The sequence below is a fragment of the Diadema setosum genome, chromosome 11 (assembly GCF_964275005.1).
Source record: "Diadema setosum chromosome 11, eeDiaSeto1, whole genome shotgun sequence".
In the NCBI taxonomy this organism is placed as follows: domain Eukaryota; kingdom Metazoa; phylum Echinodermata; class Echinoidea; order Diadematoida; family Diadematidae; genus Diadema; species Diadema setosum.
Genome location: NC_092695.1, coordinates 12,803,288 through 12,815,587, shown reverse-complemented (window position 1 = coordinate 12,815,587; position 12,300 = coordinate 12,803,288). Strand labels below are relative to the sequence as shown.

The 12,300-nt window shown below is 38.8% G+C and overlaps 1 protein-coding gene across 1 annotated transcript in view; it reads left to right on the top strand.

Moving 5' to 3' along the window:
- Positions 1 to 287: 287 nt before the first annotated feature.
- The window catches only part of LOC140235288 (uncharacterized), a 142,257-nt gene continuing 130,244 nt past the window's right edge, over positions 288 to 12,300 (top strand). Inside the window, exon 1 of the mRNA XM_072315318.1 lies at positions 288 to 360. Coding sequence (XP_072171419.1) covers positions 288 to 360 — 73 coding nt within the window. The remainder of the gene's footprint in view (positions 361 to 12,300) is intronic.

Sequence of the window (12,300 nt, the reverse complement as noted above, 5' to 3'; positions counted from 1 at the left end):
GGTGTGCAGAGGCGAAATGCAGTAGAGAGGTAGATAGACGCTAATCAGTAATCCCACGAACTCGCCTTGTCGGCCCTTTTTTCAACACAACATTAACTGGACAAAACTGGGCAAAAATCTGAGGAAATAATACCCGCGGAAAAGAGTGCCTGATTTTTGCCAGCTGTTCGGTGTTCAGTCCCAGAAACATCGATCACTAAGGTGTGTTACACTGTGTATTTGACAAGCAGACATCGAAGAGGACTGGATTCTGTATCTTGGCCATTTTGCTTGGAGTCCGCCAGTGGATGGATAGCATGGACAACCGCCTGCGCTTGTCCAAATACCAGGAGCATCAGATTGAGCAGATACAGAAGCTTGGTGAGTTGTGACATCAATTGGGGTCCCCTCCATGGGCTTGCACAATCCAGTGTGGACTAGAGTGCCACAGCCAGCAGTTTGAAGCAAGAGACCCCTGTATGAAATGTGGGATGGGTTTGATGTCATATTGCCAAACAGTTGGAGAGTTATAACATCTCATCCCATAGTCAACTGCAAGAGGAGATTTTTTTTTTCCCTGTTCCTTTCGTAATATAAGCATTCAGACCATGCAGAATGCACCTTCAGTCAATAATACATGACACCTACGCTTTGTATTGCCACAGAATTAGGTATTTGTTTGCATATGTTATTGTACCACATGCACGCACATCTGATAAGACCATATTGGACTAGATAAGCCGTAATTAACGGTGACCATATTATGGTAAATCTGGATCGTGGATAAGCGAGATGAAGATACTTAGATGATTGGGGTTTGTAACTCTTGGCTATTATATGGCTTTTTAAGCACGAGAAATCCATTTGCACACCTTTAGGATATCCATCAAAATTTGATCTAAAGTTGGCATTTGGCAACGAAGTATCATTTATCAAATAAGGCTCAGAAGTAGAAAGCAAACAGGACTGGGTTGTTACCCTGAAATTTTGTCTATTACCTCTGGCATTATCCATTCTTCTGTCGGTAATGTGATATGCGTGAATTAAGAAGACTCATGCAAAGACACATCTAGACACTTTCGTATTACTCCCATTCTAAGCTTACAATCATACATGGGTGAAGCTCTGGTTACAATAATTATCGCCAATGTCTCAGAATGAATCTGACACATGCAATCCATTCTTCAGACAGAATTACTTCCCAGTGGGTTTGACTCAAGAATACACAAGTTTATTTACCATTTTAGTTTCAGTTTGCTGTATTTTTTTTTTATTTGTATTATATGACAAATCAACAATAAAGTTCTCATACAAAATGGATAAGAGTACTTGAAGAAATGAATATAATATATCATATTTTAAGACATAAGTGGAGGAAACCATGATCAATAAACAGTTAACTTGACTGGGATAACGGCCTCAGTGTGATATGGTCTATTTATGCAAAATTTCAATGACTTCAAACACCATTGTAGAACATATTTCATGAAGCAACATGCATTTTGTTCAGTTTGTTATTATACTAAGTGACAAATTCAATTCAGTGCCTTCTAAATTCGTGCATTGTACATGTAGATGTTACTACTTGTGATTCTCCTTCTGCCATGCAGTTCAAATCAAAGACAGCTTTCCTCCATTTTCAAATTGGTTACATAGATAGATAGATAGATAGACGAATAGATAGATAGGCAGATATATAGATAGATAGATAGATAGAAAGGTATAGATAGAAGATAGCTGGGTAGATAGATAGATAGATAGAAAGGTATAGATAGCAGATAGCTGGGTAGATAGATAGATAGATAGAAAGGTATAGATAGAAGATAGCTGGGTAGATAGATAGATAGAAAGGTATAGATAGAAGATAGCTGGGTAGATAGATAGATAGAAAGGTATAGATAGAAGATAGCTGGGTAGATAGATAGAGAGATAGAAAGGTATAGATAGCAGATAGCTGGGTAGATAGATAGATAGATAGAAAGGTATAGATAGAAGATAGCTGGGTAGATAGATAGAAAGGTATAGATAGAAGATAGCTGGGTAGATAGATAGATAGAAAGGTATAGATAGAAGATAGCTGGGTAGATAGATAGATAGATAGAAAGGTATAGATAGCAGATAGCTGGGTAGATAGATAGATAGATAGAAAGGTATAGATAGAAGATAGCTGGGTAGATAGATAGATAGATAGAAAGGTATAGATAGAAGATAGCTGGGTAGATAGATAGAAAGGTATAGATAGAAGATAGCTGGGTAGATAGATAGATAGAAAGGTATAGATAGAAGATAGCTGGGTAGATAGATAGATAGATAGAAAGGTATAGATAGCAGATAGCTGGGTAGATAGATAGATAGAAAGGTATAGATAGAAGATAGCTGGGTAGATAGATAGAAAGGTATAGATAGAAGATAGCTGGGTAGATAGATAGATAGAAAGGTATAGATAGAAGATAGCTGGGTAGATAGATAGATAGATAGATAGATAGAGAGTGAGAAATAGATAATAATGTTGAACTTGAGAAGGGGGAGGGGAGAGGGAACAATTGTAACCATTGCTGTGAATCAACACAATATGGGACCATTTTGATTAGGATGTTAATATGCCTTACTGGCTCAGGCACTATGGCTTCCCTTGTTGCTGCTAAGTAGTGACAGTTATTTTCATGGCTGTGTGCAGGGTCAACATGCTGTAAAGGAAAGTCACTTTACATCCATCTTCCCTTGTCCGTTGTGTCACACTTTTGTATAGCTTCTGTCGTGTTGACAGCAGTTCAAGGATTGCCAGGTATGCTTTGGGCGCTTGGAGCTTAGCAATTTTTCATGGCTACTGTCATCGTGATCAAAACAATCCTACATCATTAACCTTTTATAATGTACTTGTTATTCTCATGCCTTAAACATGATCTTATTTTGTAATGTGTTGGCAGAGGGATGTGAAATGGCTCAAATTTTCTGAATTTACCATTTCTTATACAATGATTACATGCAATATGAAAGGCGGGAGAATTTCATGAAACTCTACTCCAGCTGTTTTTGTGGTAATTTAAGAAAAAAAAATCAGCTTCATGCATTTTTTTTTTTTGGAATAAGTGGCAGATCTTGACTAATGCACGAAGACTTCCACAAATGTATGTTCATTCTTGCTGACAGCTACTCAGGCAGTAGTGAACATGATCCCCAATTATTTAAGTTAAGGAATCTTGCAAAGAAATTTTTCACACAGACATGGATCATTGAGTTTGCCAGACTTATTTTTACGAGATCACAACACAGTTATGACTGAGGTCTACCGAACAGATTTGTCATACCACAATCATCACCATCAGGCATCAACATTATGTTACATTATATCAGAGTCTGAGCTGTTTCCAAGCCTGTATTTACCTTATTCTGCCAAAATAAAGAGTTTATGTGTTCCATGCCCCTGAGAGAATGATAGCGTAAAGTTGGATGAAAATGAATCTTAAAGATACAGGACAAGGAGAAAAAAATGTGTGTATTAGTTTACTTCAGGGTTCACTGAATTTTAAATGGGATTGTCTGTGTTTTGTCCTCCTTGATTAATTACATGTCACTGTACCAATGAGTAACCTCAATGGAGTAATTAGTGTAATCATTTTAGAGCAAGCTACATCAATAATGCATTGATTAATCAAACTAAATAAGCAGTTTAAAGATAGGGACTGGAGATGGATAGTGATGGAAGGAAACATGTATGTTTATGTGTTAGAAATCATAGCTTGGGACAGTTGTGTAATGGTTTTCTTATCCCATATCACAAGATGTGTCATGGGTGTGATATGCTATGATGAATCCAATTGAACAATTATGTTTATGAATTTCTTTGGGAGATTTTTCTTTTCTTACAAAGATATTCTTTTTGGCTACATCATCTTCATGTTTGCCATACCCTGTGTGTGTATGTGTGTGTATGTGTGTGTGTGCATTTTCTTATTAGTTGATGTAAGCTACATCTGGATAGTTTGTAGTAAAGTGTGCCAAGCTTTTTGAATAGACAGCTTTACCGCTCTCTACTCCTTTGTGTCAGAATCATGCTTTGTTTCTTGTTTGGCATGATGGAATTCTGATGGTGGCCCCTTTGCAATATTTCATCAGTAATGTGATTATAAGAATTATGAGGCTGCCAGCTTTTGGCCCATAATCATCCAAATTTGAGGAGCCACTTAAGTGACATTTGCTAATAAATGCTTCCAAGCATGTGGCGTAGGTTCATAAAGGGTGATTCCACATCCATAATGTGTTTTCCAAGAGAGGGGACACCCTTGTGCCCCTGTTTGTATTGCATCTGATCAGAGTCTCGTTTCAATTAGCAAGGCCATAAACCTGTCAGGGGGGGGGGGGGGGTGGGGGGAGTCAAATTGGGTGTTCCTTTTCATCTGGTGCGATATGTTTTTCAGGAATTTAATCAGAGCATTGGTAAAGCTCTGACATGAAGTCAGTTACAGTGGATGAGTTACCAGATATGGTAATACCAAGACATTTTTTTTTGTTTGTCAGTAGCTCAACGAAATTTCTAGATATCAGTTTTGCAAATTGCTGTTTTTGCAAATAATGTATTTGCTTAGTTTCTTGATGTGTATTCTCGCTATTCCTCAGTCAGCCCTTAAATAACTTCTTGTAATTTTCAGTATGTTGCAGATATTCCTTAAAAAGGACAGATTAAAAGGACTTTTATCCCTGGATTCATGTTCTCAATGAAAAATAGTAATCACCTTATATCCTCAGAATTGATTTGAAAGGCAGTTTTATTAGAATAAGTGGTCAACCCAATAGCATTTGCCCTTGACTAGTGGAAAGGTCAGATGCTCATTCTTAGCAGCTTAGAGAGAAAACCATTCAATTCAGAATGTGACAAAGGAAGACATAGTAAGTGACCTACATGTAATCTAACCACTGGTTAGTATGTTATGTAGATATTAGTGGGGCTATTTTAAAAGGGAGATTTTCAAACTCCCAGCTGCTTGCAGGTTGCCTAAATTGGACCATAAGCCCATCTCCTATAGTGAGAAGATACCTTGAGACTAGAAGTGATTTCTAAAGCCATGCAGGCTTTTGGTATTGTGAGATGGTGAAAAGAGAAAAACTGTATTGAAATCAATTGACATTGCATTGAAGAGCAGTCCTGTGTGTTCATGGAAAGGGCTGCATTACCTTACACTGTATACTTGTGTTGATTTTATCTTCCATGCGCTGTGATACTGTGATAACAATATTAGCCATCCAGTACCCTTGGGCAACATTGTACAGGGGATATGGACTGCCTTTTGGGGCATTGTTGATATTCTGGCCCCGAGGGATCTCAACTCCATATTATGATCTAAGGAGTTGAGATCTCAAGGGGCAATAATATCCACAATGCCCCAAACAAAAGCAGTCCATATTTGTTTTATAAACTGAATAATATTAACTGAAATTTTGCTTTGTCAATTGCAGTGGTGCTAGCCAATTAAAACACTATTGTATTGTGAGCAAATTGTCATCTTCACTGCTACCTGCTTGTACAGTATTCATCGCATAATCGGGCATCTGATAATCGGGAACCTCGCTTAAATGACATACGCTTCCCTGAAACATTTCCAATGCATGTTATTTTCACTGGATAATCGGGCGGGGACCTGTGATAAACGGGAGAATTTTTCTTCAAGCGATCTTTGATTTTGTTGATATCTTACGCAAAAAATCTACCAAAATACCACAACAATATTTCAAAGATTCCCTATCAGTTGTCATTTACATCGAACTTACAAAGCAAGCTTTGGACTGGTCAGTGTTTTGACCTCCGTCCATCCAGTACACGTACATGCACAGCCATGATAGTGCCGTATAAGTATCCATGCCATTGCGAAACACATGCTTTCGCGAACATTCTTCTCCCCTACATATAAGCAAAGCCATGTGCACGAAGAGCTAGAGGTTCACGCCGAGGGGTAGCGTGGTTGTGTATTCATGTACATGTACCGTGTGTACAGTACGTCAGTATGCATGTGTGTGTGTCTGTGCACTACATGTACATGTCATATGCTGTTAGTGTATGGTGAGTGCTCATCGCGAAATCGGGCACCCCGCTTAAAGGGGCCGTGTTTGCTACTCCCAACCTGTCCCGATTATGCGATGAATACTGTATTGTGATTGCAGTATGGGAGCCAAGTGTTTACAGTACATGTATGTAATGCTATGAACCAAAAGGGGATTAATCGAGGATTATTCAAATGAGGTACTGTAAAACATGATATAATCGCGTCATTAATTTTTTGCGAATTGGAGCTGACGGCCTTTTTTGCAGCATGAAATTTTCGCTAACTGCCACTGGCATTCAATGCATATAGTTTAGACAAGAACGTTCGCATGCATTTTAATTTCCCGAATCTTGGCGCTCGCAAAATTCGCGAAATTAAAATGCACACAAACGTTCCTCGTTTTATAGTATATGAAGAAAAATATAGTCTATCCATAAATACTGCACATCACTATTTCTCATGATCATATTAACAGTTTAGACACTAGTGTGTAGATTGTCCATGATATTGAATGCAGTGCACTGGATTACATGAACAATCAATACTATATTGCAGTTTTATTTCTGTGAGGCTGAAAGCCAACCTGAAATAGAATTGTATTAGGTTAATTGTGCATGAAGTAAAGTTTCTAGGATAGGGCATGTAGGAGCAAAGACCAGTATCCATAATGAAGTTGATAATTATAATATCTATGTTTATGACTGTGGTTATGTTGCATGACTATCCAATGTGATAAAACACCATCACACGGTGATAATTCATTAATTACAGTGATGTGAATTGGTATAAAACAAACCATTTACCATATTTTATATTGCCATAGTGCCAGTCAAAACGGTGTCCATAATACATCTGCCAGTCCTGATAATTGTTTTTTTTTTTTCAACATGTTACAGATTGTTTTGGGTTGGTAGCTGTTGGCAAGGTCAGGATAGACACCCCTTTTTGTGACCTTATGAGATGATGTTATCTCTGTCAGACATGAAAGTTCCCCTTTTCTGTACGCCAAGTTGCCTGTTGGCATTTCAGAGAGTTTTTCTCAGAAGGTTAAGAAGGGGATGGGACATTATATGAGGCAGGACGGATATCATGAAATCAATGCCATGCCTCCCAAACTCCTCAGCTTTGAGGGTCTGGTAGTCAGGGCAGGAAGTGATTCGGGTCAAGTGTTCCTTGAGGTCAAACTGATTTTGGCCATTTTTTTTTTTATTTCATCCCACACTAGTCAGTGGTGAGATAAGGCAAAGATGTCCCCACTATCCACAAGCAGTCCTCTCTGTTATCAGCTTGCCAGTGCAATGCAGACTTTATTTGATGTATGAATTGTCTGTCAGTTATGATTATGGTTCTTTTTACCCTTTTGTATGAGTGTGAAAGTTTATTCAACTTTACTTTGGCCGTAGGGTAGACTAGTACACATGTCTTGCTTTTTGGTGATGAAAGATCGCTAATTGTAATTATATTTGTCATCTTTGCACAGTCTGCAATTTTGACGTACATTTGAGCATTAGTTAACCCTTATAATCACCAGTGCCTTGCTTGATGAGATGAACATGGGACTGAAGTACATCAACAGCCACTGCAAAAACATATATATATATATATATATATATATATATATATATATATATATATATACACACACATACATATATATATATATATATATATATATATATATATATTTGACAGCATAACATGGCCACCACTCAGTTGATGTGAATCCTACAAGTGGCTGTGCACAGCCTTTCATTCTGAGTAACAGATTAAATCCATAAAGCTAAAGTCCGCTGCCTTGGTGCTTTGCCTTCTGCGAACTGGGGAAGTAAGCTCGTATGAAATTACCATATCCTAGAGCCAAGTTGTAAATTAATCATGAGTACGGCAGGTGCAACAGTAGGGCATGTGAGTTCTGATCAATCAGGGCTTCGTTTCCTCGCCATAATTAACCAGCTCCATTAATTATTGATCGTCCAGGCGACAGTTCAAGCAGTCAGCAGTCATTCGTAACCTCTCTCACCTGGGCTTGTGACTGCAGTCCTATCTCCCTCTGGCAAAACTACACCCCTCCTGCTTACATGACAACTTATTGTATGCATTAAATATGGATGATTGACATTGTCTCGGCTTTTTGCCGTCAAAAGGTAGCCGTTAGCGAGGCGATAGAAAAGTCTGGGAGAGAATAATGATTCGATTTATCTTCAGTTATCAAGTGATTCACTAGGAAGGTATCGATCTAATCTGGATATGAACTCACACCTCCAACACTTGGTCCATGCAGTACTTTGCCCATTCTTGTCTTTGGATTCAACATTTTTAGCCTTTACATACATGCCAGGGAGCATTTAGTATTTGATTGATTTCTCTTCAGTTCTTGAATTACTCCCCGCCCTTTCTGGACATTGATTATTTCTTGCCTCCGCTTTCCTTCACCTTGTCTGCATCATGGGGAGTGTCGTGTTCCCCATCTCTTTTTCTCTCTCTCTCTTTCCTATTTCCTTTTCCGTTTCTCCTTGCACTTCCCACTATGTCTGGATCAGCGGTGATCGCTGAATCATTTCATCATCACGGTACATGGCGTTCCATCGGCGGTGCCCTTGTTTCATTACGTCCCGTGTCGTCCACGGTGATGGGATGAAATTCAAGGCAGAGCTATTCCCTCCAGTGCTAAGAAACTATCCCACATACATGCTCTGCCTCCCTGCAGCACAACCAACGTTGCTGTTTTATCTTTAGGCAGAGGAACACCACCAGACCCACCAGTTTACCCCTCCCCTCTTCTCCTGGAGTGGGAAAAAAAATCCCTATCTTTGGCAGACAAGGAAATCAATCAGTGGTTTTTACTTTCAGTCGTAATTCAGAAGCATGTCATGAATACTTTTAGCTTCAAACAAGTTATGCCTGTTTTTCTATACATTCTCCTTTCATCATCATCTTCTCTCTCTCTCTCTCTCTCTCCTTCCCTCTCTGTCTCCCATCTGTCGATTTTTCCTTCTTTCTCTACCTCATTGAATCTTTCCTTCTCTCTCTCTCTCTATACCTGTTTGTGTTTCCACCTGCCTATGTACTCTCTCTTGTGTAATACTGCATCTGTTTCTTTCTCCTCCTATCATGTTTGTACCTGTCCATATGTTTCCCTTGTCTGTCTTCAGCTTTTTTTTTTCTTATGCCTGTGTGCCTCCTTTCTCTGTACCATGGTCTTTCCTTCAGCTAACATTTTTTTTTTCATTGATTTTCTCTTTTACATCTTCCAATATTCATGTATTATTTGTTCTTTATTTGCTTTCTTTTTTTTGTATTCTTTTTTCTGTCTCTCACTCTTTCTTTGTCATTGATCTTTTTTGTTTTCTATTCTTTGAATATCCTTTCTTTCTATCTTTACCCCTTCCTTCTCTTCTGTATTCTCTTTTGACACTTTTGAATTTTCTCTTCTTCCTTCTTATCTTCCTTTCTTTATCATACACTGTTAAACTTAACTTTCACACCATCACTTTCTCCTCTTCCTCCCAAACTATCTCTACCTTTCTTCCTGTCTTCCCTAGGAGGGTTGAATTATCCTTTGGTAGAATGACGTGATATGTGTGTGTTCCATTCGTAAGCCAAGAGTTTGGACAAGCTCTGTGTATATGGATATGTGCCTTGTACAAATGACTTCACGACAGAAAGCAATTAGGTGCATTGATTTCAAGCACTGTCATGTCTCCTTGGGTGCTAATTCTCGTGCCGAGACTCGCTTATCTACCATGAAAATTTGACATTTAAGGGCTAAAACTTCCCCACCTCACATGACCAGCAGTGTGCGACAGCACTTGTATCGGGTTTCCAATAGCAACCGCTTCCTTACGTCAGACAAGGATAGCCAAGTTTCTCTCCTCAGTGTAGGTGTATGTTGCTGATCTCAGTCTGGTAGGAATGTTTATTTGGTTTTTCTCTGCAACTTCTCCATGCAATGATGTAGGTCAGATTCTAATTGAGGTGCTTTTTTTTTTTGTACCCCTCTATAGAGTACTGATCTTAGCACTGTACAATTATCATCTGTGGGCGTTTTCCAAGATCTGCAGAAAAAAATAAGGTCAGCTACTGTGAGAGCAGAAATCTTTGTTTGCAGGAAACTTTTGAGAATTTCGTGGGGAGCCAGATTAAAAAAAGTGAAATACCTGCAAAAGTTTTGTCTGTAGACACAATGCATTGCATACCATGTAGCAATTCGTGAAAGTTCCATGCCACAAAGAAGGACACCGGCTCCAATTTGGTGAAAATTTTGTGTATTAATGTTTCTTTTGTTAGTGTATCATATGGGAACAAGATTCTGTAGCACAAATTTTTCAGTGAGCAAATCATGATTTTATTTTGCGAGAAGGGTTTACTACTGTAAGTTAGCATTTAGATGTGTAAAAACTATTCTGTTCATAATGTCCGACAGTTATGGGCACAGGTGAATCATAACACAGTCAGTGTTTTGATGATTTGTTTTGATAACGACAAATTTCAGGAGTTTAAATAGTCTGTCAACATTGCCTGCAACTAAATTTGGTTTTACTGCTTTATAGAAATCACAAGTTTATGATTATCATATATGGAGGATAAAGAGGTCTGCACAATGTATGTGTGCAAAGCACCTGTTGTGTTCAGATAATAGCTTCAAGGAACACGCAGTGAAAATGTATAAAATCAAAACAAAACTAAAGGCAAGAGTTCTTTTTATTTTCATAAGATTTCAGAGAATAATATCTTTCATGGAACAGACAGATTTCATTATGATCGTCCTCCATTTATCATTATGACTGAACATGTCACTCAAAGCCTGAATAAGAATTTATTGAAGCAACTGTTTACTCAGTTGATGTCTGGGAAGAATTAATCATTTCGCAGGCTGACTAATTCTTATTTTTCTGTCCCCTTGTCCCAAAATTACAAATGGGGCGAAGGATCTCTGTGACTGTCCAACTGATTGAATGCTGACAAACTGTGCTAGCCCAGCCAGACAGCCTGCAGCTTCTGCTCCAAGGCTAATCAGTTATGCCTGACTTGACCGAAGAGCCCACTGAAATGCTGTATTGATCATGACCTGCATCTTCCACATACTGATGAGATATGTCCACATGATCTAATCGATGAAATGAATCCTTCGTAGAAAATCAAGACGTAGACTACACACACACAGACACACATGCTAGCACTTAAAGTAACACTCGTATGTTTATGTATCACACAAACACACATACACACACACAAAAGTATAGGACGAATCAGCCTTTCTATCTATTTTGAAGAATGTCAATCAATTTTGCAATTAAATCTGAGGCTTTTGAACATAACAAAATAGACCTTATTCAGTGGGTTGATTGACAACTGTCTAAATCTGTCTTGCACTGAGACTACTGAATTCCTTGATATGACATGTTACAGTGATACAAAAATCTGCATGAAATCACAACACACATGCCAAGTGCAATTATGGCTGCAATCAATATGCTAGTTTTGATTTGCCTACTATGGTATAGTTGCGCCAACCTGAAAGTGACAATACATGGTGAGTAACAAAGTCGCCAGCTTGATTTGCGTAACCATCAGCACAATTTCTTTCTTTCTTTTTAAAGCGAGAAAAGAATTATTATTAATCTCCTCCACCAACATTCTGTCCAGTTAGTCTGTTTTTTCATTAAGTTGTAGCCCCAGGGTAGGCTGCTAACATCAAGGGAAAAACTTGGCATTGGTTCTTGAGGGCCAGCAGACTTTACGGGGCCACAGAGGGGAACGCTCCTCCTGGCTCGATGGATAAACTATTGATTTTTTTTTTTCCGTCTTAGCTCTCTCCATTTCCATCTCATCTGCTGGCTGTAATTAGGGCCCTGCTCCATCAGGGATTCCTCATACAATGGGTGCTGACAAATCGCGGCGAGAGAATCTGAGAGTATGCAAATTGCGATGATTATCCGTCAGGAGAAATCTGGCTGAGAAATCGGCCATTGTCCCACATTCTCTGGCGTCCTTTGATCGTACCGACAGTTGCCGATTTGAAAATGGAACGAGCCGTCTGTGCCAACGGGGAAGAGAGGTAGGGGGAGTGAGGGAAGGTAACAATTTTGCTGTTGCCATGGTTACAGTACAACCTTAAGCATGAATTGCAGCCATTTGCAAACAAAACTAAACAACAACAGGAAAATGCTCATTGATTTGAAGCCACTGGAGCATATTGTTCCAAGACAGGATGTTTGTTCGTATGTCCTTAATTTGAACATGGCGAAGAGATGCACTGGAAATGGGTGGACGTCATTGGTAA